Source organism: Argiope bruennichi, chromosome 10 (genome assembly GCF_947563725.1).
Source record: "Argiope bruennichi chromosome 10, qqArgBrue1.1, whole genome shotgun sequence".
NCBI classification, from domain to species: Eukaryota; Metazoa; Arthropoda; class Arachnida; order Araneae; family Araneidae; genus Argiope; species Argiope bruennichi.
In genome coordinates, this window is record NC_079160.1 from 71517887 (window position 1) to 71545288 (window position 27402).

Here is a 27402-nt window from a genome sequence, read left to right on the forward strand (position 1 = left end):
ACGGACTGCAGATTCAGTTATATCTACCATGGTTTTTTTTAAAAAAGCTTTTATTAAACTCTTTTTATTTTTTCACTGACACTGGTGAAAGAAATTATCGGTTGCTTGAATTAATTCTAATTTGAATCCTAAGGAAAGACACAAGGATTAACAAGATTGATGAATAAAATAAAAAAAAGAAAATGTATCGTGTTGATTTCTGAAACGAATAAAATTTTTAAAAATTCTCGTATTTTTATTATAATAACGCTAATTTCCCAATTTTTCTTTTTTGCATATTATTATTGCATCCACAAATCACAATGTTTAGCTTATTGGCCATCAAACTGTTTTTATTTTTGTTGATAACGGACGAATTTGTTTAGTTTCATATTTAAGATACGAATTAGGCATGAGATGGCATCAACTGTTACACCACGGAACAGATGTTTGCATTGCACTTTCTTTACAGTTGTCTATTCTGTTATGTGAGTGTTTGTTGAATGATGGGGCCAAATGGAGCGTGTTTTCTTCAAAGTATAAGCATATATATTTGTTTATGACCTGTAGATACAATATTTATTAATTGGAACAATGAATAGTATTGTCTTAGAGAATTTTGATTTGAATTCCAAGCAACGTCTTAATACACCTCTTCAAAATGTGAGACGTTTTGTGTCAAATAAGCGAAAATCACGGAAAACCAAGTATGAACGAATACCTTTGATTTCTCCCGACACGGATAGCGCCTCAGATGAAGAAATTACTCTTCATGATATTAGACATTTAAGAAATGATTTAGTAGATGAAGCTAACCAAAATTCATTACGAAAAATTAAGAAACCTAATCGAAAAAAGAATGGCGATGTGTCAGATGCTAAGAAAGTTGTTGATCCGTTTCAGAACTGTGATTTTTTGTATTTGAAAATAGAAGAAGGAGACACGTTGCAGAGCATATCCATAAAATATCAATGTCCAGTTAGTAACCTTTTGAACTTCTTTAGATTTTGAGATATTGTTTATATTTGATATTTATTTAAAATGACACCTTAAAAAACAAATTGCGAAACGCAACTTTATTATGCTTTTTATAAACTTTACGCCTTATTTTACCTTGATAATAAGCTTACTGTATAAATTAAATTAAATCAATTCAGTTTCAAATTTTTGTTGTTTCTGTTGACAAACTGAAATTTATGAATTATATATGTGTTAAGTCTGATAATGGGATCGGTTAACTCAGATATAAGTCCTGTAATTCCCAAAAATAATTGATTCTGTGTTTCCACTTATTTTGTATTTAAAATTTAGATATTTTAAAATTTCCTTATTACTTTGAAATTAAATATTTCATGCTTTTTAGAATATTCAGTTCATCCCAATTATACCTTTTGGCATTTTTTGTAAAAGTAATGTACGTTATTTATTTGAAAAATATCAATGGTTATAACTTTACTTCTATTGTTAGAAAAGAATTTATTAAATTAAGTAAATTTGCTCTTTGTTTGATATTACAGGATCCTCATTATTTTACTTAATATTAAGATTTTTTAAAGTAATTTAATAATTGTTTTATAATAGCAAATAATCTATAATATAAGTAACACCTCTATTTTTTTTTTAAATCTACTTTTTAACATTTAATCTTTTTAACAAAAGTTTTGAGTGCTTTTTGGGGTATATAATTAATAAATTATTATTATTATTTAGCAAAATAGTTGCAAAATATTGAATACATGCTAATGTTCATAAAAATTTATTTCCATATTTTCTTTTTTTTTTTTTTTGAAATTTGCAAATGCATGGTTTTAGTAATTTATTATATTTATTGTTATGTATTAAGATAAGAATTTAGGTATATCAAATGCCTATAATGTGTAAATGGTACAATTATTCAAAATGCAAAGGTTTCTTTATAAATGTGATAAAATAGTTTATAGACAAAATATACATATTTTCTGTTTCATTTATATGAAATAGAGTAGTAGGGATGGCAGCCATTTGTTCATTTCATCTATATATAAATAGAAGGATCATTTTTATATAATTGAAGTTTATTTTCTGGGAAATAAAAATAGATCTTTTTCTGCCATAATTTAAAATAGAAATTTAAATTGTAGGATTGATTTTGTAATAATATTAATATAAATTGTGGTAGGACCTTGATGTCATTGATATATATTTTTTGATGTGAATTGTTAAGAATGAATCTTAGAATTTTTCTAAAGCTGCATTTCTTTTCAGAGTAGTTAGTAATTATTTTTTATTCTATCCCTGTCTGTCAAGTTAACAAATTTTATCTTTCATTTTTTATTTCTAAATATCCAAATAAACCATTGATTATTCTAATATTGAAAGGTGTTTGCATATTCTTTATTCATTTTTTTAACTTTATCCATTAAATCCATTTTGCCTAAAGAAATATAGCCTATATATTGCATTGAAATTTTATGTACTCTATGCTTACAGAACAATTAGTATATTTTTTCTCTCTTTATTAAACTCTTTTTCTTCTCCAGTTTTGTTTTTATACTTTATGAAAATCAAAGATAAATTTTTAAAAAGCTCCAAGTGCCTTACAATTTAAGCTGTTTGGATTGAGTTATACAAATGTGAAAGAACTATCATTTTATATATTTTAAATTCATCTGGCGAAAGTTATATTAACTTCTTATTATACTATGCCCAATTTTATCATTTGTTATTATTTCTTAAATTATGCAAAAATGTTTGGAAAATTGTAAATCTGTTAAACTATGAATATTAAGAAATGAACAATATTTAAAATAGAATAATACTCTTGAATTTGTGCTGCATAGTATAAAATAGGTTTAAATCTACTTTGTAATGCCAAGCATAAACACTGCAACATATTGCTAATACTAGAAATCAAGATGACTGACAAGACAAAAGTGTAATGGAAAACTATCACCAAAGAGCTGTTTGTAGAATTATGGAGGCAAATTATGAAAGGAGAACCTCTCCCCCCCCCAAAAAAAAACACCTTCCTGCTATTATAGTAAAATGAAAAATATCTATATCGGTAGTTTCCTTCTCCCATGTAAATTTATTGAATTAATCTAATTCTATCTATTAAATCGAGAATTACATATGCTTATAAGGCAAAACATTATAACAGTTATAATTTTTTTAGATATTAATGTTTTTTTTTTTTGTTGTTGTTTAAAATATTCATGTTATTATTTATTTTTAAATTTACTCAAGTATGTAATTGCAGGTCAATTTTTTAAAAACTTTAAGCATATTTTCTTTTTTTAGATTTCAGATCTTAAAAGAGCTAATAACTTGATGAGTAGCCAAGAATTTTTTGGATTGAAGCATCTCAGAATACCTGTGAAGAAGCATAGTTTGCTAACAGAAATACTAATGGATTCTCCTGAAATCAAATCTAACTCTACAATTGTAGAACAAGATCCAGAAGGTGTACAGACTATAAGTATTGGTATTGGAGGCTCTGTTCGCTGCCCTTCACCACAAGATTCAGCTGCATTTTTCAAACGAATGGATGAAGATCTTGTAAAAATTATGTTGAGTACCAATACTCAAAAGGATTCTCTTGAAGCAGCTGCCGCAGCATTAACTACTCCACAAATCCAACCCCTTGTCAAAGATCCTTATAATACTGTTGACTGTGGAATACAATGGAATTATTTAATATTATTTATGATAATTGTTGCCGTTGTTATTCCTGCTGCAGTTGCATTGTACATGTATATGCGGACCTCACATGAACACCAACATAGTGTCTATCCGAATACTTCTTCCAATAGTACAGTGTCTGAATTAAGTGGAAAAGATAGGAGATAACAGTTTATAAATGTTAGTGATAATGTTAAAGTATTTAAATTTTTAAATATTTTGTTTAGCAATTTATATTTTGAATATTGTTAATATATTATTTTAGATTTGTATAGATGATTTATGTTAGGAATTTATTGTAGTAAACAGTTAAATTCCTTAAAATATATATATCAATTTTTTTAAAAAAAATTCTCTTATTATTAATTAGATTATGAAATAATTAAAATGTTAATTCCTTAAAAAATTATTAAAAAGAAACACAGTATTCTCTCTTTAACTTTACAATGAAGAAGAAAAAAATTAAGTGCCATTAATGTTAGTAATTATTTTTAAAACTATTATATTGCTGATATTTATATTTATACTCTAAAAAGTCAATTTGAATCCTGAATATTCAATTGTAAGTTCAGAATTCTTTGATATATATGCCACTTTTAATGCAGGCGATTTCAAAGATTTTTAAATACTAATTTTAAAACTTGCACTTTCTGTTAATTTGTTTTGATGTTGTCAGTATAAGATAAATGCTGTATATAAAGTGTATTTAAAGTGTCCTTAATTCTAATATCTTGTATTATTTCAATTTAAGGCCATAATTAAAGTTCTGTTTTTGTATTTTCTTAGAGAAATGAAATGCTTACTAATAATTCATTAGAAAAATTTTGACCCCCCCCCAAATTTTAGATACTGGGTAACCAAATTGAAGGAGTACAGCCGTATTTTTTTTATGGCTGTACTTAATTTAGCTTTTGTGCTATATTCTTACTTTTTTAGCATTGCATATATTTGTTAGTACTGCCACTATCCCATTCTAAGCACCTACCATTTTGAAATTACCGCATTTCTTTTGTCTAAAGTATGTTTTTGCAAAGTATCTTGTTATTATGCTATTAAAAATTGCATAATCAATTATTTGCTTACATTCTTTGAAAATTATTTAGCTAAATTTCCTGTTTTTAAAAGTGTTTAGACATTTTTTATTAATATGATTTCGGTTAAAATGGGCAAAATCGAGTTAAAGCACGTTACTTATAGTTTGTATGAAATCAACAATAATACATTAAGAGCTTCAAAATTAGACAAATTTTATACTTATTTTATGGCTTAATTACTCTTGAGTGCACTTTGATGGCTGCTCTTCTCACAAAAATGTGACATTTCATGTCCATATTTATACCTGACATCTGCTGTCCTGATGGTAGAAAAATACTATTAATTTCTTTTCAATTTTTCGGTTTTAAATTCAAGAAGAGCTGTTTATTTACGTGTTAATTTTCCGGTTTATATTTTGCATTCATTTTTACTGTAATTTATACAATAAATTTTATTATAATTTTTTTAATTTTAAGATTAAAAGTACCTTTTAAAAAATAAATTTTTTTGTTTCCTTTCATAGAATTTCTGCTTTTGAAATATTTCATAATTTCTAGTTCAAAATATTTTCAGGGTTTGGTTGCATTTCAATTCATCTGACTTTGTCTGAATGTTTTTTTCTTTATTCACCAGAATTGCCTATTGAGTCAAATGTATGATCTATGTGCAAAATAATATATTTTTTCCATCTGAATGATTTAAAATGGATATACTATTTTCTTTAATAAAAATGTCTTAGAAATAGAAGTGGAACATATCAAACATAAGATCACACAAGTTGAATTTTTGTTTATTTGGTACAGTTGGTTTGTGCTTGTCTATTAATGCTGTTCAAATTCATTTAATTAATTTCTTAATTATGTACCATTTATATTTCATTTTTTAAATGAAAGATCATTAAATTTCCATTGCATATTTTAATAATTTAATGGGTCACAATATTTTTTATTAGCAATTCAAACAATTTCTAGTTAATAAAAAAAATAATGGACATCTGCCTTTAGTTATTTTTATTTTGTAAATAAATTGCAACCTACATTAAAATTACAAATTATTTTGTGTTGAAATATATTTATCATATAAGAATTTGCAGTCCCCCAATACTACTGTGTTTTAATATTTTATTATGTCATAATTCTAAATTACAGTAAACCTTTGATTTAATGGATAAATCACAACTAAGTATCCATAAGATGGAAATATCCATTAAATTGTTGACTAAGATATAAACAAATTTTAAAATAAGATTTTGTTTTCTAAATCCTATTGTGTAATATAAAAGTGAAATATTTATTATTCATATCATATGAATACCAAGAAAGAAAGAACCCGCCTATTTACTACTATATTTTAAAATGGCAAGAGGTGGGGGAGTGCAAGAATATTTATTAAATTCTGTATAACCATGAGTTTATTCTATATCATAATTGAAATTGTTTAATATCTCTAAATATTGTTTCTATATATAATGGACAATTCATTGGAAGATATTTTTGGTACTGTCTGTTTCTTGCATTTTGTGATGTAAAACAAAATTTTTTATACAAACATGAGCATAAGAAAATTATAATTTTTGTTTGACTTAAAAACGAACTTCTAAGAAACTTTTCATGTTATGTCAAAATTTGAAACTGGTACAAATGTTATGGTGTGAAAGCAAATTATGCTTGTCACTTATGTTTAAAATTTAGTAATTATTTTTTTCTTTTAAATAATTGCTTTTATATAAAAATATCAAGAATTAATAATTCATTATGTTTATGTAAAATTATTAAAAAATATATGATTTTTTTATATAAAATATATATTACTATAAAATTTTTTTTCATTTTTTTTAAAGAATCAGTTTAAATATATATGTTTAATGCAGAATTGTTTTCTGTGAGTAAGAAATTCCATTTTTTTAAGAAAAAAAATTATTTTTTCAAATTTTTGCATTTTTTTTTTTTTGAAAGAGTTTGGCATTTTAATACATAGATGCTGTTTTAGAAAAACAAAATTTTTCTTTAATTGTTAGTAAAATTTATAAAAAGAACTTTAATTTTTTAAAAAAAAGAATAGATATTAGGGAATAGAAAACTTAATTTAGAAATAATTTTTGATGTTAAAGTTTCTTTAAAAATTTTCTCTTATATTTTAGACTGTAATTGAAATAAATTGACATATATTTTTTGTGTAAAACTATATTCAAATTCAAGGGTCCAAACAATGTAAAATAATTAAACACTTAAATTCTATGTATTTATTTCAGGTATAAAATTTGTATTTAATCTTTTGTAATCTTATCTTTTTTTGGTTTAATATAATAATTTAACTAAATTATGAATATTTTATGTGTTGGAAAAAAAACAGAAATGCATATATATATTTTTCTTTTTTTGTGTTGAATGCTTTTTCTGATAAAATTATAAACTAATTTTATTTATTCTTGTGTCAAATATTTTATGTGTATATGTAAAACTCATAAATATAATATATTTTGTATTGCTCATGCTTTTTTTTTTGTTGTTTAGGTATGGCTGAATACTTAACTGTTTATTAAAATCTGTTTTCGCACATTATTTGTTTTTATTGCTCTAGAAAGTGAGAATGTTGCTCAATCTGTTCTGAAATTTATCTTTGGATATCACTTAGTGTTTCTGAAATGTCTATTCAATAATTTTGAAATTTTAATGTAAACTGTTTCTATTTCTATGCATTGTTTTTATTAAATCATGTAAGAAATTTTATTAAAAGTTGGTTACCTTTTATGTATGTTGATTTTTTTTTTATTGTTGATTTTAGCTTATGACTAATTTAAAAGTAGCTTATACCTTCATCTTGCAATCAGTTGTCTTTCAACTTTAAAATTTAAAATGTATATCTAGTTTTAAAGAATTAATATTCATTTTCAGTATTATTTTTTTTTAAATTTTTTTATTACTGTATGTAATGTCATGTGGTAACTTTCACGACATTTCAGATCTGCAGTGACCTAATGGCAAGGTCAGATTTTGTGATCGGCAGATCGCAGGTTGTAAAATCAATTCTACCGAAGATCATCTGCCTTGTTGAGAACTTGACATATGCTGGGTTATTCAGAAAGTAGGAGCAGTTGAATCTTTCCATCTTCGTGAACGACAATAAATAGAGACGCAAACGATACGTTATTAGATATAGGAAAGTTCAAAATTTTATTGTAAATTCTTTCAACATGAATTCAATTTGTTATGCAACAAACATCGAATCGAAATCATTTCTTGCTATAATTGAAATAATTGGTTGCTAATTATTAAACTGATTGCTGTAACAATCCGATCTTGAAGAGTAAGGGGCAGGTTTTAAGAACACGCTATTTCATTGATTGCGAGATTCCTAATTTCCTGCTGCTTCCGTTTGTGGAATTTCTATTATGTCCGAAAGCAAGTCAGATGCGTTAAACATTTTCATCTGATGTGCGAGGACGATCAGTGCTTTTATCCTTGCATATGCAGCCAGAATATTCTTTGAAATTCTTTTTATCATTGGTAACTCTGTTTATGACGAAGCGGATCTTTGTTGAACTTGCAAAAAAATTGCACGCTGCAATGCAACAACAGATTCATTCTTTGGATATTGAAGTACACAAAACGCCCTTACCAGAGTCAATGTTTTAAAAACAAACCACTTCGTTCCTATTACTGGAGTTTTCCGATTAGGAAAAAGAAAATTTTTAATCTACCCCTTCTTTTTGATAACCCTTAAATCGATGTTGGAGGTCGTATGTCCTCACATTTGTGTAGTGTATGATGTGAGCCTGTACTATGGCACCTACTGACTGACTTTTTGAAAGGAAAATGTCTGCTTTTATTTGTTATTTGAATTTTTTTGTTCGTTTACCAAGTATAGAAGTAAAAAAAAAAAAAAAAAAAGTCAGGAAATTTGACTTTAATATTTATTTACCATTTGATTTCCGTAAACCCGGAAGAAACCTTTTTTCTTCAACTTGTAAAGGTGGGGGGGGGGGGGGAATCGATTTTTCACTTGTTTCGTTATGTATTAGCAGTTTGAAATTTTGAACTCTTATGTATTCTAATGCTTTATACTATTTTAATACTATTTCCAGGAATTAGTTTATTAATAAATAATTAAATGAAATGGTGATTCTGTACCAGTGGCACCACCTGATAGTAAGTTTGAGAAGCAATAAATCTGTTAAGAAGCTAGAAAATAAGTAAAAGAATTCTGCTAGTTAGTACACTAATAAAAGTGAGTTTCAAAGCTTTTAATTAAATTTATTGTAATTTTGTGTGTTGGTGAAACATTAAGAAAAGAAAGAGTTAGAAAAATGGTGTTAAGTGTGTGATCATTAAGCTAAAAATAAACCAGAGACATTTGGACTAAATCCGGCAGCTGGAAGTCCTGCTTTCCATTCGTGTGCGATAACTCTAAAACCCAATGTTAGATATATAGATTTGATATAGGGTTTTATCACTAGAATTGTTAATCTGTGCTTTATTGTGGAATCAGTGGTCAACGGAAAAATGTAAAAAATACGTATTCACTTCTCTTTAATATCAGAAATTTTCTACTTACATTAAAAAGTAAATATACAATGTTGCACATTGTATATAAAAATCGAGAAGAAACACTTCCCCTGATTAAAATAAAGCAATACTTGCATTTCCGCTTTTATTATAAATACAAGGTTTCCATTAGTAAGCAAGGGATGCAGTTCATTTGCGCGTCGAGAATTCTGATTTTAATATTCTGATTGATTTTTTTGATATTCTTATAGATATTTTTTTACGTATAGATCTCCAAACTTTATTACACATAAGATGTCCTAGATTTCTCCAAGATACTTGCATTTCCGCTTTTATTTAACTATTTTCAAATTACACTAAGATCGGTTAGCAATGGATTGCATTTTTTGGTAACTTATCGCGGGGCCGTAAAAAGTAACGTGTATCTTATCTTCACATCTTATATTGTTTTCTATGATAGTGATTGAATAGTAAAAGTTAAAAAATACAGTTATACCAACAAATTTTATGCATAGTTTTTATATATAAATTCTAAAACGTTTCATTACAAACCATACAATAATCTTATAGTACATACACATATTTAAACACATTGTACAGGGTGGTTATAATTAAACTTCCCCTATAAACAGCATCCTACAACGCAAACGGATGAACTGATTGCAAACTAATTTGGTGTATAGACTATACATGAGATGCGCTCACGGAAATTCGGGGGAAAAAAAATTAAGTTCCAAAATGTCCACTAGAGGGCACCTTTTCCGGAAAAGCATTAAAGTTAACACAATAAACGACCAAAACGGAATACAGAAACAATATTAACAATCAAGAAGAAGAATTGTGAGTAATAAAATGTAAAACCGCAAAAAGCTGTCAGTTCTAGGAAAAAATGTCGAGATTTGCATGCTTGCGTAGAAGAGGAGGCTTTATGCAAAACAGGTTAGGGTAAAAAACTTTTGCAGTTGTTTTCATGTTTTCTGTGGATGTTTCAAGCTGCAATGATGACGATATCTTGTTGCGACGTTGAATGACTTAAAGAAAATGTAGAGAAAGGTGCTGTATGTGACCACCGTCATTCATCTGCAAAATTTCAAATCGATGGACAGTGTGTTCAACTGCAGATTATAACGCTTCTGATATAATCTGCAGTTGAACACACTGTCCATCGATTTGAAATTTTGCAGATGGATGAGGGTGGTCACATGGAGCACCTTTCTCTACATCATCTTGGACACGATTAACAACTGCTCCTCTTGTGCAATTTCGTCCTAATCTGTTCTTGTTTCTGCAAATTGAACTGTTTTTCTTTCTTTCTTTCTTTTTGTTATTTTTCTCAAACAGCGTACTGTTATTTTTTTTCCTTTACTTAATGCGGTTCGATGACAAGGTGACCAGAAACTAGCCTATAAATGTTAATATTGTTTATGTATTCGGTTTTGGTCGTTTATTGTGTTAAAATTAATGTTTTTCCGGAAAAAGCGTCCTCTGGTAGATATTTTGAAGTAATTTTTTTTTTTCGAAATTCCGTGAGTGCATCTCGTGTATAGTTTATATACCAAATTTCGTTGCAATCCGTTCATCCGTTTGCGTTGTATGATGCTGTTTATATGGGGAGCTTAATTATAACTACCCTGTACTTAACTTATATATGATACACATGTCAGGGATTTTAAATTATTTTTATGCATAGTAAACATTAAATATATCGTACATTTAACATCGAAATGAAATTCAACTTTTGATATATAGAAGTATCTTTTCTTGGCATTTAGTTGCATTGTCTTTGTCTAAACAATGGAGTAGCGATGGAAGTGGGAGGGGAGGGGGTAATATAAATGTCTTTGAAATAAAACTTAAAGACATTTGTATTACTTATTAAAGCAAAATAAATCAAAGTAATACCATACTTCGGAAGGCATTTCTGTTTGCTACGTAAGTAGTGTCAATTAAGAAAATGAAAATATAAAATTGAATATTTGACGCTATTGTTCTCTCTACATCACAATGTACAAAGCTATTATTCTTATAAAGCAAATCAAAAAATTAAAATTTCTCTTCGGCCAGTGGAAATTAAAATTTCACAACTCCGATTTATCTAAATGATCGTTCATTCCACTCCCTCGTTAGCTAATGGGTCGAGATACATGCTGACAATACCGTCGATTTGCCAAATATTGTTGACTTCGGAAATAATGACTATCTAGATATCTGTTTTTGAACAGTCTTTGTACATTACCTTTTTACTGGAATAGAAATGAATAAACAAATGTGGAAGAAGATATTCTAATTGCATGCCTTGAAAAAAAAATGGAATTGGAAACATCAAACATTTTTTAGAAAACATATATTGATCAGTCAGTAAAAAAAAGCAGATACTGGATTTGTAAGTACAATAGAGTCCCAATTAGCAGCATCATTTGCAATCAGACTTTATCCATATAATCAAATACGGGAAAAACTTATAAAAAAGATGAAATTTCTGTTAATATCAATTTAATGACTGCCAAAATAAAGCTGTTTACATTTTGTACATTTTACTTAGATATTGCTTTAAAATATCACTGCTTGAAGATATAAGTCAATGGAATTTGCTTTGCTATCTTTATTCGGGAAGAATTTCCAAATAACTGAAGTTCTATTAAATTAATACATTGTGAATATTTTATTGCATTTTTAAAATAAAATGTATCTCACATAGCTGCAAATGTTTATTGTCTTGAATTTGTAGACCAGTTCTATGAAATTCTTAAATTTATCATCTTTATCATTAATATATAGAAGAGACCTTTATCTTAAAAGATCACAACAAAAGAAAAAGAAATTACAATAAAAATAGCGGAAGTTTAAATAAAATCTAAACTTTTTCAACACGTAGAGGAACTTTACGATTTAAATATTTTTTAGAATTGAACAAGTCGTACACTACAGCTTCCTCAAGCAGAGTGCTCAAATCGCCGAGATCTCGGTCATTTGCAGCTATTTTCCTCAAAATGCGGCGAACTGTTTTCCCTGATCTTGTTTTTGGCAGAGCTGTCGCATGGTGGAAGTATTCCGGTCGAGCAAAGGATCCTATCTGATGTTCAACTAAATAAAAAGTAAGGAAAAAAAATAAAAATACAGACGATAAATACTATTATTCGTACTTGTTTGAAAAAAAAATAATATTTCGCATCCTGTATGACAGACGATAAATAATATTATTCTTATTTCTTTGAAAAAATATTATGTATTCTCAGAACTTTCTTTTCAATACAAAATACATTAAAAAAATCAAGAATAAGGAAATGATATGATAAAAATAATTCTGACTGGAATAACAAGAAACTGATTTTCTGACATCTGTAATTTCTTTGCATAAATGAATAATCGCATTTTATAAAAATCCGCACATAATTTATGTTTGTGTTCTTTTAATATCCATATGGTAAAGAATTTTTAAAGAAGCTTATTCTATTCTAATTTGGAGAACACTTTTGAATAGAGCGTAATCTAGCAAGTGTGCATTACAACCGCAACTAAGATCGAATAAATAATATGGAATCTCTATTTTTATCGTACTTAAAATTTTCTAATATAAACATATTTTGAAATCTGCGAAAATAATACAGATCTAAAATATTAAATCAAAATTTCTGCATAATGAATTAAAGTTAATGATTGAGTAAATATGAGCGAAAAACCTTTATTTTCTAGTTCATTAATTTATTTATAACTGCTTTTTTACTTCTGGGTCTAATTTAATGCTTAATTTAGGATTGGTAATTTTTAACAATGGCCAGATAATGTGGGCGATATCTGAACTAGTAACACCATTCTGAAATTCTGTACCATATCAAAAAGGAACTTTCAACAAAAATGGACACAAATTCAAGCATATTCTTTATAATTCAGGATCTCAAATAATAAAAATAAATGAAAGGGCTCAGTGATGCATTTGATTCTCAGTAATTTGGAGCTACACTTATTCGGCGTTTTCAGGGATAGAGAGAAGATTTAAAGGAAAGTAAGTAATGAATATGCATTTCAGACTTTGCAATGATGTAAACATTAGGATTTTGAGTTATATTCTGATATTTTTTAAACATATTTCATAATTATTTGCATATTTTAGCATATTCGTAATATTTTACGCAATAATAAACTTGTTATCAAAACGTCTCTCACTCTCTCCCCCTCTTTCTGTTTTTTTTTTCAATGAACTACTAATATGGTATTTTCGTTGAAACTGCAGTCCTCTGATATATCTGCTGGATTACTGAAAATTTGCTGTAGGAAGGAAAAAATGTGTATAGGAATTACTAAATAATTTATAAACTTTAAATGAGTTTTTAAAAACTAATAATCATGTGAAATTTTATTAAAATGATTTTATATTATAATAAGGGAATTTCATTATTTTGACAAATGTAATAGAAAAATATTTGTCTTTTGCGTTCGAATAATTCTTTTCATAAAAGTTTAATAGTTTATTTAGGAAAGGAACTTTCATAATATATTTGATAAACAATGCTACAAATATACAGAATTAAATTTTGGTTATACATTTTTATAATATTTTAATTTCTTTGCAAGGGAAGAAGCTTACCTTTTTGCGTCAATTCTTGAACAATGCGTTCATCAAATTTACATCCCTGAAAAAAAAAAATAAACGGGATGAAAAATTTGATTTCCACAGAAAGTGTTATGTTGCAATTTGTTAATGATACTTTTGACATAGAAATTTCGCCAAGTGAATTTCTTTCTTCCTCTTTTTTTTTTTTTTTTTTTTTTGAAAAGTTATTTTAAATTAAAAAAATGACATTACAATTTTTTTTAAATATGAAAATACTATTTTCAATAGAAGAACATTTATGCATAAGTAAATTACTATTAAAACTGGTAGAATTTATTTTTCAGGGAACTTTGGTAAATAACTAATTATTTTATTTTACAATGAACTATTCTATAAAATATTTAAATTTGGTCAGGTAAGATAAAATAATTTAAAATTGCAAACAATATTAACAATGAACTTTGTATCTTGTTTCATAGTTCTTTTACAGATTTTTTTCCCCCATCCTAATCTTATTTCAAATTGTTAGTATAATTTATTTGAATTATCAATGTGTATAAAAATTTTCTTCGTGATATTTATATCTTTATTTCAAAACATCTTTCCTAATCTCTCAATGAAAACCACAGTGAAAGTCTTTAACATTAGATTTCAGGTATATTAATAACTAAACGAAGATCGAATATTCACCTCGTATCCTCTAATAAATAACAAAAGTAATGTTTGTTTTTTATTAAACATATTAAACAAAACAATTATTTTTAAATAAAATAATATTCAATATTATTCTAAATTACTTTAGAAAAATTCAAAAATTTTATGTATAAAAATTACAGAAATAGTCAAAGCAACTTATACTGACAATGAATATTTTGCATTTCCAGATAAATAGTTAGTCGGTTTGTGCAGCGCTTTCATACCATAAGTTGCATGAGCATAAATAATGCACGACATTATAATCATAAATTTAAAATAGTATATGTGTTGCAAATGCCACACTGTGTCTTAATGCTGCTAGGAGTTCTGTCCCTTCATAAAAGTCTTAAGAGTGGTTTTAAGATAATTTTTTTTCTTTTCCGTTTGAAAACTGTTAAGAACTGCTGCAATAGTTTTCTTTCTGCTTTTGTCCCGATATTGTTTTAATGTAAACAGCTGAGACAACGCCGTCAGGACAATACTTTTTGTTTCAGAAAAAACAATTTTGGATAATTTTACTCCGCAAAGGGGGTGAAATGCAGAAGATATGTGCGTTTATGGAATTTCTTGGTTAGGCCGTGATTTTGACTTAGTTCAAATTAAATAGAAGTTTGACATATATTTGCCAATAAACAAATATTTGCCATTATCCTATTATCCTATGACATATATTTGCCAATAGACAAATATTTGCCATTATCCTATTGGAAGTTACGTGATCTTCCTTAGGTAGATATGGCTTCTATTGCAATGCCATAGTTGGCCCAGTGTGAATGGTGCTTCATTTACTGACAATCTTTAGTTTAGTGATATTAACGTCCTGCTTTGAAACAATACCAGGAATTTTTTTGAGATGTCAGGACTGGTTTAAGCCCTTTAGGAGCCCTAAGACAATGCGAATTTCAGGGTTCCTTTTTCTTTTTTTTAAAATTAGAAATTTTTATTGGCATAATCTATATAAGCAATATTAAGCAATATTTAACTAAAAATCTATATAAGCAATATTTAACTAAAAACTATTAAAACAATCTGAATGGAGAGTCACCTTCAAAAGAAATTGTTTAAGTATATCTCGTATATAAAAAAAAAAAACTTTCGGATAAATAGTTAGAAAAAATAAAAAAATAAAAAATTATCGAACAGTTTTAATACAATTTAAGCACTTTAATACAAAATTTTACAGAATTCTGGACTTGTAAATCAATCAGCCAACTACAAAATAAGTTAGGTCACATTTATCTGTTAGTGAATTCCAAAATATATATATAAAAAATTATCTCAAGAATAAGAATCGAGTTCTGAAATAAAGAGGTAGTTGTTTCCAATTTCAATAAATTCGAGGTCACAGATCATATAAATCAAATGAAGTCACAAAATGAAATTGCCATGACAATTTTACAAAATTATAATTAACTAATGATCTGGAATTCTCGGAGGCACTAGATAGTTGCCTACTTTGCCTTTTTGATAATCCAGCCCAATATGTCAAATTACAAGAACAGCATCTGAACCTGAACCCTCCACTCTATTCCATAGCAGTGTCAGGACATTGGATTGCCGATATGAAATTTAACTATTACCAGTCCCACTTATATGGCAATCTAGCCACGAACCTGGAGATTCGACCAGTCCATTTGCCTCCCTCCTAAATTAGTACTGAATTTCAAACTAAAAACACTTTTTAATTTTACTCCAAATTTTTGATAATTGGCCATAATAGGTATGTACTAACTTAACTTTCTTGTATGAAATGAGTAATGCCATGATTATTATTAAAATAAATGTAAATTAAATTTTTCTCATATATCTTTGTGCTATTCTAAACTACACATTCTTTTATATTACTTCTTGAGATTTCATTACAGTTAGCAGCGGCGTAGCAACGCTGGATACAGAGGGAGTATAAACGTCATGGGAACCAGCCTTAGAAAGCTCCAAGGAGGCTAGCTGTTACAACGATTGTGGAATTTTTGAAGTCCAATATGACGAGAGAAAATAATTAATAACATGAACCTCGAATTCCATTTACTCTTGCAGAGCTACTGATAAAGATTAAGGATGAAAAAATCATATTATTCCTAGACACCACTTTCCCCTGCGACGCCACTGTGAGTAACTGAGGTATCTGCATGTAAAACAGTGAAGGCATGTCCATAAGACTTTTGTATTTATCAGTACTGATCTTTCGTTTTGTAAAAAGTGCAAATTCATTTCCCAGCTTTCCAAGTGAAATGTTCTGGTAAGTACTTACATCTTTCAGAACGACGAAACAGTAAAGGCATTCTCCTTTGACTGGGTGAGGATGACGCACAACTGCGATTTCAGCTACACTCTTATGTCCCATGAGAGATGCTTCGACATCAGTAGTGGACAGTAAGTGACCAGATACATTAAGCATATCGTCTACCCTGCCTGTGACCCAAAAAAATCCATCTTCATCCCTCATGCCACCTACAAATAAAAAAAACTCTTATTAAATATCAATATATATTACATATTTATGCATAAAAACATAACTAAAGATAAAGTTAACTCTTACCCATAATATGATTATGAGCATATTTTGAGTAATTTATTAATGTATGTGGACCTAAATTTATATGAAAGCATACATTAATAGTTTCCGATTTAAAATATAATCAGCATTTCTCCTAGAATTATCATCCGATAAGAATCTTTTTATTCAACTATGAAGTGTTTGCATTATTTTATGCGAAATCTTTTAATTTGATACTGTTGGTGATTCTAATCTCACTTGGTTTAGCATATCTAGAAAGATGCCAGCCCAGGAATCAATGACTTGTTATATATGGGGAGTGTGGCATTTACTGCTAATCAGAGCGATCTAGGAGAAATTTGACTGTCATTTAGCTTCTCCGAGGAAAATGGTCCGCTTTTGTGTTTGGCTTGGAAGGAAAATTTCCAACAATTAGCAAGAATGAAGAAACTAGTTTGTGTTAAAGCGCATTTCGATTAATATTTTTTAATGAAAAATGCAGACCATGTGCACAATCCAAGAGAAGTAAGGTTAGGCTCATAAAAAGTGGATGTATTGATGGCGCCAGTTTGGGAGCGCACTTCTTCATATCTGTGTTATGTTAAGGAATAAATAAAGTGTTTGAAAGATTATTTTAGAAATATTAAAAAACTTTTTCTAAGTAAGATTTTTTGTTGTTGAAATGTTGTTAGAGAGTCGCACACTATGAAATAATAAAAATTTAGAATATTTGATAGAAAATTCTAATAAAACTCAAATAACTTTATTTCTAATATTGTTCCGATGCAAAAAATAAAATAATTATGTCAATAGTATCTAAAATTTAAGAGTAAAAAACCCATTTTTAATCTCAATAGGGTTTGATTATTAAGGGAAAAAATTATTAGGAATAATTTTAATTGAGATTAATAAAATACACATTCATTTAGATAATAGTATTTTTCTTAATTCATCTAACAACGAAATAAACTATTTTTGAAAGTCATCTTGAATCATAATTTATAATTTTAAATAAACGTAAAAAAAAGTTTATTTCTTGCACATTTGCTTTCATTGCACAATTCTGAACTGCATTATAGAAGCAGATATCACATATTTAATTCATAAATGTTACTTTTTCCTACATTTATTTATAAAATTTCAGAGCCGTCGATCAATATTATAAGTATTTGTACTAAATATAAATGATTATAAAATTGTTTTTTTATATTTTAAACAGAATAACTTCTAACAAATTTTATGTACCTTTGATTAGGAGAAAAATGCAATCACATTTTAGAAGACTGACAGTGTGAAGCATTTCGTTTCTTATCTCTTTTTGGTGTCCTTTTTGAATATTGTTTGTTTTGAATGTCCATTTTAACCATATAAGCCGAATGAAAGTTCTCAAATAGGTTTTAATTATTAACTTTATAATTTGTTCTTTCGAATGATGGCCTACATTCCAGTCCTGTTATTGATTCTATTACCATCAAAATCCATTTCATAAAAAAAAAAAACAAGTGATACAGATTTATTGCAAAGAAGAAAGTACAGAAACACACATTTTTCTGGTTATTGCGGTTCATTTCCTGAACAACTTCTATCAAAATAATAATTCATTTTTAATAAGTTTATTAAAGTTTAAAACAGTGGCGAAGAAAGTATTTAAATGAAAAAAATATATATATTTAAAGCTTAAAAATGGACCTTTTTTATTAAATAATTAACAAATAGAACCATAAAGCATTAAGTACTTTGATGTAATTGATTAAAGAAATACACCACCGAGCTTGGAATAGTTAATACTAAGTTGACATTTTTTATCCATCTTTCCAAATCTGTAATATTTGATATAGGAAATCTGAGAATATCTGTTACAAATTTGAAATATCTTCTGAAACAGCTTTTAAAGCAATGGCTTTGCATCTATCAGTTTTTGCCCATTTTCTACATTTTTTTTCTGTCAGTAAGTATTTTAATTGATTATGAGAAAATAATATATATTTTTTTAAATTCTGTTGATACCTTTTGAAACTTTCTGTTGAATTGATTGTTTGATACGTTTCCTGTTCATCGAAAGTTTTTATTATAAAAATGTGGGAATACCAAGTAATCCAACTTTCAATTTACTAGAATTATCGTTCTCGTTAAAAATACAATTAAAAAAAAATCGAGAATTTGTAATTTTTTTCTTAAATTATTAGCTTAACGGAAATTCAAGTCGAAAATAATCTTTTAGCGAGTTAATCTATTGTAAAATGCGATAAAGTAACTTAAACTCATCGAAGAGCATATTTATGATATGCTCATCGATGGCAATATCAATAAATTGCAATGATCGATGGCAATATCAATATCATTAAATGGCAATATCAATAAATTTCATTCACTACATTTTTGACAAGAATGTCTTATAAAGCATACGGGACTTATAAATTTCATTCACTCTATTTTTGACTGCAGTGTCTCATAAAACAAATGGGCCTTGCATGCCATTTTCATAATAAAATATAATAAATATTTTGGCCTCAAGGAAAGAATCTTTTTACCAATGCTGTTTTTGTCCTAAACTTATCTTCACAATTTCATTTCATTGCTCGCAAATTCTAAAAAATACTTATTATTTGTATCTAATGTTCTAAACCGAAATTGTGAAAACGTTTAATAACAGATTCTTGCTTCATTCTCTCTCGCCAAAATAACATTTCGTTAGATATCGGATTTGATATGACGTAAGAGTTTTCAATAATTATTTATCATGTAACGGTTGTTTGCGATAAGTTTAACTGTGATATCATCGATCACCATAAGTACAAAATAATCGATGTTGAATCATTGAAGAAAAGTGATAAAGCGGAAAAGGGCTTTTGCGATAACGAAAGAAATATTTTACAGTTGTTTGAAAATAATAATAATAATAATAATAAAAACTCTTTAAGAAAGTTATTTTAAACCTTTTCCTAATAAAATTACCAAGAAACATGACATTTCTAGATTAATTATTGCTCGATTTTTATTTTTCTAAGTTTCAGAATTAGCTTAAGAATTCTCGTATAAGATCTAAGCTAACATTTTATCTCAAATATTTCCCGAACAAAATAGTTAGCATATTTTTTCTGTTAATTTAAGTCTGTATTTCTAAATATAACCGATTCAATGAATTTGGAGTTGTTCTTATTTAATCACAGATTAAATTCTCGGTTTTCTCAGTTCGACATTTTTATACATTTTCTCATAAGTGATGGATTTCTGATTAGGTAGCCGCTTAGAATCGCTGGGCTCAGATAGGGCCGCAAGTTGTTTCATTCAAAAAATTATTGTTACCAAATTATTAAATAATTAACATGAAAAAATATAAATTTTAAAATATTAAGATGATAATAAGTCATCAAGTATAATTTTTAAATTTCTATCTGTTTCATTGCTTTTACTTAACCCTTTAAAGGGCCATTTTTTTCTAGTCATATTATGTTAAAATATTTTTAGGCTTGAAATTAGAATAAGAAAAGGGATTCATTTAGCTTATTAGATAAATTTAATTTGATTAATTAATTAATAATTAAGTAACAAATCAAGACACATCATTTTGTCTGAGATAAAGAACGGAAGCATCTAAGTTTCTGACTTACTAAAAAAATTTGTCAGAACTTACACCAACCTACATAATTTAATACAAAGATTGATAAATTTGGTGGGAAGCATACTTCCCACGGCCCTAGAAAGGGTTAATTATTACAAGATTTATAAGCATCGAACATTTGTTTATAATTAAAAATGTGTACAAATGTATATATTGCAGAGTCATGAGATTTAGTAAATAAATAAACTGCATTTTAAAAAGATACTAGAATAAAAAAAATACTCTAAATAATGAACTTGTTGATTATGTTAAAAATGTGTTGAAATGCAAAACTAAATTCGCTAGTTTATTAAAAGAAGGACGTTATAATGTAGATTGTATAAAACCGCAAAATGCTTAACCTGTCACTGTCTCTCATAAGTATGCATACAATTGGGGTTAAAAATTATTGTACCGATTAAGTTATACAATCAAATGTTCTTAATTGTAAAATTCTTCCACGTTAAAAAAGTTCTGGAACTTTCTAACTATTTTCCAAATATAAATGAAATATACCATTTCCCACAAAATAAGTGAAGACTATCATGTGATCGATTATTATCAGAATTATAAACACAACAAGTTTTATCTGTTTAAAAACAGTTCACGCTTGTAGTTCGTGATTACATGTTTTCAAAATTTCTTTATGCAGAAAACCTCCATCACAATAAGGCGCTGTCACAGTCGCTCCTGATACTAAATTACTTGTCAGAAAATAAAATTTCGGTACTTCCACTAACAGTTAGCTTATTTACCAGATTTCGTCCCATGTGAATTTTTTATGGAAGAAGAATTTGCTAAGGCTGCCACGATTTTCAAGTTCTTAAGAAGTGTAGCGATGAAATCTTGGAGTGGAGGGTAAAAAAAGGATTAGAATCCGCATTTGCATCTTTGCATGAATGATAGTAAAAATGAATAATTTCAAAGATAATTATTTTGAAGAAAACAATAAATAAATATTTTTTTAAATCTATAATCGTTTTTCCATAATAGGTTCCCATACTTTTTGCATGTCAATGTACAATTTCAGCATTTTTCTTAATACCTTTCTCCTTCAGTACTTTTGGCGCAGCATAGACAATTCTGGCTCTTGCGCCATAAAAATCCAGATCAACCAATCAACCTTTAGTACTTATTTAAATAAACTAAAAGTCAATTTTTCTGTTGTAAATAGTAATTCAAACTACTTAATATATTTTCTTCCAATTATATTCAAAAATGTTATATCATTAGAATCATTAATATTTAATTCCGAGTTAATACGTTGGGTGTATCAGAAACTAATAAAATAAAAATGCCCTATTAACATTCAAAATGAATTTCACTAATGTAGGGTTTGTAATTATTTTTTGGTATCGAAATTTTGAATTTATCTGGATTTTATTAAAGAATACATTATTAAAAAAAATTAGAATATTATGCACGTTTATCTTTTCACTTATGACAGCGTTCTTTTTTTTAAAAAATATTTTTCAGATTCAATTTTTTAAATTTAAAATAGAAATATGCTTAAATAATGTCATCGTCTAATTTTACATCAAACTGAATCTATTTAGTTTGGTGCATTTTTGAGTAATTGGGAAAAATAACATAATTCTAAAAATGTTTTTTATTCCTCACCAAAATCTCGATTTAAATTTTTTTAAAAATCCTGAAATGTTTTATGCATATTTCGAGTATAAAAAAGTTACAAAAATATTTATTGCAAATTTTAATAAACTTGCTTACCGTCCCCAGTGCAGTAATAACCTGGAAATTTTGTGAAATAGGTATTTCCAAATCGTTCGTGGTCTCTGTATATGGTTCTCATTATAGCGGGCCAGGGCCGCTTAATCACCTAAAAGAATTTCTTTTTATTAGTATCTCAGTTATGCAATGAAATGAAATTCCTTTATTATGAAAGATTGTTTTAATCTGTATATAGACACCTTTTAAAAGATACCCAAACAATTAAGAAATAGCCATAAAATATAACGAAAAGCTTCAAATGCTTAAACAATATTGTGAAAAAATTTGTAATTAAATAACAATCATAGGAATTAGTACTACGATGAATGTAATTTTAGAATAAGAAATAACAAATAAAAATTTCTGAAATAAGTTTCCTGAAAATAATAATGATTATCATTTAAAATTGCAGTTAAATTTTAAGAGTTTCACCTTCAAATTTAATATTTCTTATATAAATGCTCCTTTTGTTTTTTTCATTGTATTGAAGAACTTTCAATCCAATTTGCGTTACACCATTTAAAAAGTCAAGTTACCTTTATTCTAATTAGTTTCTCGATGTAGATATCTCTGCTCCCATTCCTCAAAAATTCCTTCTTGTTCATAATATATTTCGATTTCCTTATATCAGAAATATAAAATTCTCCAGTTGTTCTATTACCAATGTATATTTTGTTTAATTTTTGAAACTAATTGAAAAAAAAAATGTCTAATGCTTTCTATGCTGTTTATACATACAGAATGATGCAAGATATAATTGAAATTGAAAATAAATAAATTTATTTTTTAAGTTCGCCTGAATTACCAAAGAATATGCCAATAAAACAATAAGAAACATCGTACTATGTAATTCAGCCCGGAAGTCTAATTTTTTTGTTGTTTGTTTGTGTGTGTCTAAATCTGTTGAAAGGAAAGATTTAAGAAAATAATACGGGCGTTTAAAAGACTCAGAAAATTAGAGACAAAAACACTCAACTGTTTTTAGACAGAATCCATTTTGAACAATTCTAAAACAATTTTTTTTTGCTTAAGAATTACATTAAGTAATATTAAAATAGTTTGGATTATTTTAACATAATGATATTTTTACATTGACATATTATTTGTCCATTACCTGATGTTACGATGCAAAAGTCTTTCAAACTTTGTGACATCCATTCAATTATTTGCTTCCTGGTTAGTGAGCATTGAAAAAATTGTCTTAAAATTTAAAAATTAATTAGAGTTTTAATTAATAAAAATTAAACAAAATTCTAATGTTTCTCCTCAATAATGCATAGTTGATTAGTGCCCACTTTTAAAGTACTTAAAAAAAACAAAACTAGCGGTTCAGAGAAACTGATTTTATTTTCATGTAATTTTTTTCTTAAATTTTAATTAATTTATTAAAAATTATTATTCAATGACTGATGCAATAGATTTTCACCTTTCGTTCTCTAATGAAATGCTCAAATAATCTGTTTAGTTATGAAGTTGAATTTTTCAAAATATATCTTTTTTCAATCTACAGTTTTCAATATGTATCCTCTTTATTTTGTCTAAATTTACATTTTTTTTTATTCAATTAAAAAAATTGTAAATTTGCGTTTCAAAAATATTTAATTTCAAAACTTGCTTTCGTAATTTTGTTTGAAATTCAATGAAAGTGCGTTGTATTGTGCATTATTTTGATACGCCTAATGTTTTGAGTTTACAAACTTAATTTAGAAATGACGACGAAACGCAGACGATAAAATGAATAATGATTTTTAACACTAAAAGTATGCTACGCTGTTATAAACTAGAGGTTCGAATTTCCTTTTTTTTATTTCTAAACAATAACTGACACAGGAAAATAATCTAGTTTCAGGACTGCAACGACTGATAAAGCTTTAACAATTAGACATTTATTGAATACAAATTAATAAGTACAATTCGAACAAAAAAAATCCAACAGGAAATATTTTGTTTTGGCTGAGTTTTTCGGAAATAATTTGAACGACATGAATATGATGAATTAAAAAAATCGTCTGTCGCTTAATAAAGATATTTAAACGAATTTATTGGCATTATTCCAAATTCATTAATCTCACTGATTCTATTAAGTATCATTGTTTAATTGTACATCTTATGTTTAAAACAAAGTTATAAACTTACTTGCAATTAATTGACATAAAATATTGGTAAACAAAGAAATTTCTTGATTCAATTTGGAATGTCCGTTTCCTGTGGTAAGTAAAATTTGTCTGTAATTTTAGTTTAATTCAATCTTTTTATCGTAATAGGACTTCAGTTTCAGAATGATTCTTAAATAAATTTGTCACATCGAAAAATAATTCTTATAATAAAAAAAAAATACTGCTTTCAATTTTAAAAAAAAATAATCCATTCATTTCTAGAACCCTTTAGTATCTTATTTTTATCATTATTATTTAAAATATATGGAAATGGCGATATGATGCATGAAAAGCGTTCTTTCTACAGTTAAATGACGAGTTTATTTACTGATTCTCTTTCAAAGTGGAAAAAGTATTACATTTTATTTGTTTCTTCAAATATATTTCTGGCTTTTACGACTGTTTTAAGACGTTAATTTTTAAAAATATATAACACTCATTGTTAAAATTTCAGAGATAAAAGTAAATTACTAATTTTATGATATCATCTTTTATAAACCCTATGGAATCTGTATTAAGGGGAATTTTTTATTTGAGATGTATTCAAAATCTTTTTCAATCAAATGTAAGAAATTTTATAATTAACATATAATTTTTGAATTAAGAAGAAATGAATGAAACAGTAAAAATAATTTTTAAAAATATAATACCAAGTAGAATTTTTAAAAATTATTCCAGACTTTTTAGAATTAAATTGATAACTCTGGATTTGGAAATTTTTTTCTCAAAAATACTACCAGAGGGCGCCTTACAGGTGAAAACAATATGTCATTAATTTAACCAATTAATTGATAAGTAAGTTTTGAAAATTAAATAGAATTTAATACCTTTTAAAATTTCATCTATTTGTTGGAATTATAAATATTAGATAAAACTTATTTGAAGTTTATTACCAAGTTTCCTTTACCCGGACCTTTTATTTCATTTCCATCATCGTCTACAATGGCAGGTTCTACTCCAAAAAATGGGAGAGCCTAGAAAATTAAGATTTATTGAAATACAATTTTGATCAAGGCAATCTTTCAACTTTAATATAAATGCATCATAATAAGGAAAATAAAATCATATTAAGTAAAAAAGATTCCCGGCACTGTAAGTTGAGTTTCTTCCTTTGTCATGCCAGAAAACTATATATATGTCAATATTTTTTTAACATCTAAAAAATAATATAAAATAAATAATAAATTTATTTTGGAAACGAAGGTAGGAGGTTTATTTTTATTTTTTTAAAAATATTTAGCTTGTTAAAATTCCTTTCATTTGGAACTAAACTGATTTATGTTCTGTCATCCTACAACATTAAAGCAATTTCTTATTATATGTTTTTTACAAGTATAAATCGTTTTATCAGAATCATGCGTATCCAATAAAATGATAAGTTACTTCGTTTATACAATGTAAAGGACACGAAGATTTGGTTAAATGTCGTTTTCCGCTTGAAGAAGCTATGCATTTGAGAGTGATCTGAGCTCTTTGAATCTCATGAGAGCTCACAATCAGATTAACTTGGAGGAATACGTGAATCGTGATGCCAATATCTTTGACAAAGAAAAATGAAAAGAAGTTATTTCATACTTCTTGAAAGACGCAATGGATACCATAGAAAATTTTTTAAATGCTTTTTGTTAAAGCACTAGTGAAAAACATTCAATAATTCAATTCATAATGCTATATTTAGTATACGCAAACAATCAGCACATCGGTTGATGATTAAAGATTTTTTAAAATTAAATACCTATCTGCAAGTATATAAATTGTATAAAATAATAATAATCTTGTGATAATGATCTAGATACATAATTAAAGCATGATACCTCTCATTTTTATGCTATATATTTAATTTTAAAATGTAATTGTTATTTTCAGTATTTAATCATTAATATACTGGCATTATCTTTAAAAAAAACTTTAAAATCGTTACTTTGAAATAAGTTTGCAGGAAAAGAGTTAGATTTACAATAATCATTAATTTAAATTTTTATTTTACGCCTTTTCATATGTTCGTCTATTTGCAGTAGCTCTTTTAAAGATGTATAAACGATGCTATATTATTTCATTAGAATTGACAGCACGTTTAAGAAGTGCCTGGTTTGAATAATAGATGGCGCTCACTTCCCTAGGTGTTGGTGAAAGTCGAGATTTATTCGATTTAGTTGAGATGAAGAGTAGAAAAGTTTTTAACAGAAAATTTCTTTCATCAACATTTCTAAATAAAAAGACTTTAGAATAATATTTCGACATTTCACTAGGATCTATGAAAGAGCAATTTAAATTAAATTTTTTCTCTCGAGTAAATGCTTTATGTTATAATTAATTATCCAATAATGGAATAATGCAACTGTTCTATTTTAAAAGAGAAGCTGGCTTAAAAAAAACTTTAAGAATTCTCGATGTAGTAGTTATTTCTTATGAAAAACTTAATAATATATGAAGCATATCTTATTAATTATTTCTTATGAAAAACTTAATAATATATGAAGGATATCTTATTTTCCATTATTATGTAATATAGATGTTTTGGACTATTGAGAAAAGTTTAAGGAATCACTTTAGTTCTCTAAAAATAGTTTGTTGCAAGGTTCGTTCCAAGCGTTTTTGAAATTGGGAATTTGTCAAATTAATTAACCGATGGTATTTACATTTCTATTATAACAATAAATCGTGCAATTGTCATATTTTACAGCATAGTGACTTATTTCCCATCAATTAAAATTTTAGCAAAGTTCATGAAAACTTCTCGACTAGTGTGAATAACTTACCGCACATCCAGGCTTTAAAGGAGTACAGAAAGGTATCGGGGTTAATAGATGTCCTCCCTGGAAAGCAGAATTTATAGCACAACTTTATACTGAAGTAAGATTTAAAAAAGCAGAATTATTTTCATATCTATTATTTCATATATATATTATTTTCATCAAGTTATTAATACATTTTGACATGCTATTTTTATCTTCTTTTTTTCCCGGTTAGATTTTATTCTTAAAACTACAGAA

General features: G+C 27.0%; 2 protein-coding genes across 2 annotated transcripts in view; one reads left to right on the top strand and one right to left on the bottom strand.

Annotated features, from left to right (window-relative positions):
* Window positions 1–420: 420 nt before the first annotated feature.
* Window positions 421–6535, top strand: LOC129989073 (lysM and putative peptidoglycan-binding domain-containing protein 3-like). The gene is made up of 2 exons (XM_056097395.1): window positions 421–957; window positions 3259–6535. The coding sequence occupies exons 1-2, from the start codon at window positions 574–576 to the stop codon at window positions 3805–3807; spliced, it is 933 nt and encodes a 310-aa protein (XP_055953370.1). The 5' UTR covers window positions 421–573; the 3' UTR covers window positions 3808–6535.
* Window positions 6536–9680: 3145 nt separating this feature from the next.
* Window positions 9681–27402, bottom strand: part of LOC129988674 (acetyl-coenzyme A synthetase, cytoplasmic-like) — a 64286-nt gene continuing 46564 nt past the window's right edge. Inside the window, exons 11-16 of the mRNA XM_056096944.1 lie at window positions 27169–27225; window positions 25303–25383; window positions 22254–22362; window positions 16679–16878; window positions 13765–13810; window positions 9681–12263 (exon numbers count right to left, since the gene is read on the bottom strand). Coding sequence (XP_055952919.1) covers window positions 12034–12263; window positions 13765–13810; window positions 16679–16878; window positions 22254–22362; window positions 25303–25383; window positions 27169–27225 — 723 coding nt within the window. The 3' untranslated portion in view covers window positions 9681–12033. The remainder of the gene's footprint in view (window positions 12264–13764; window positions 13811–16678; window positions 16879–22253; window positions 22363–25302; window positions 25384–27168; window positions 27226–27402) is intronic.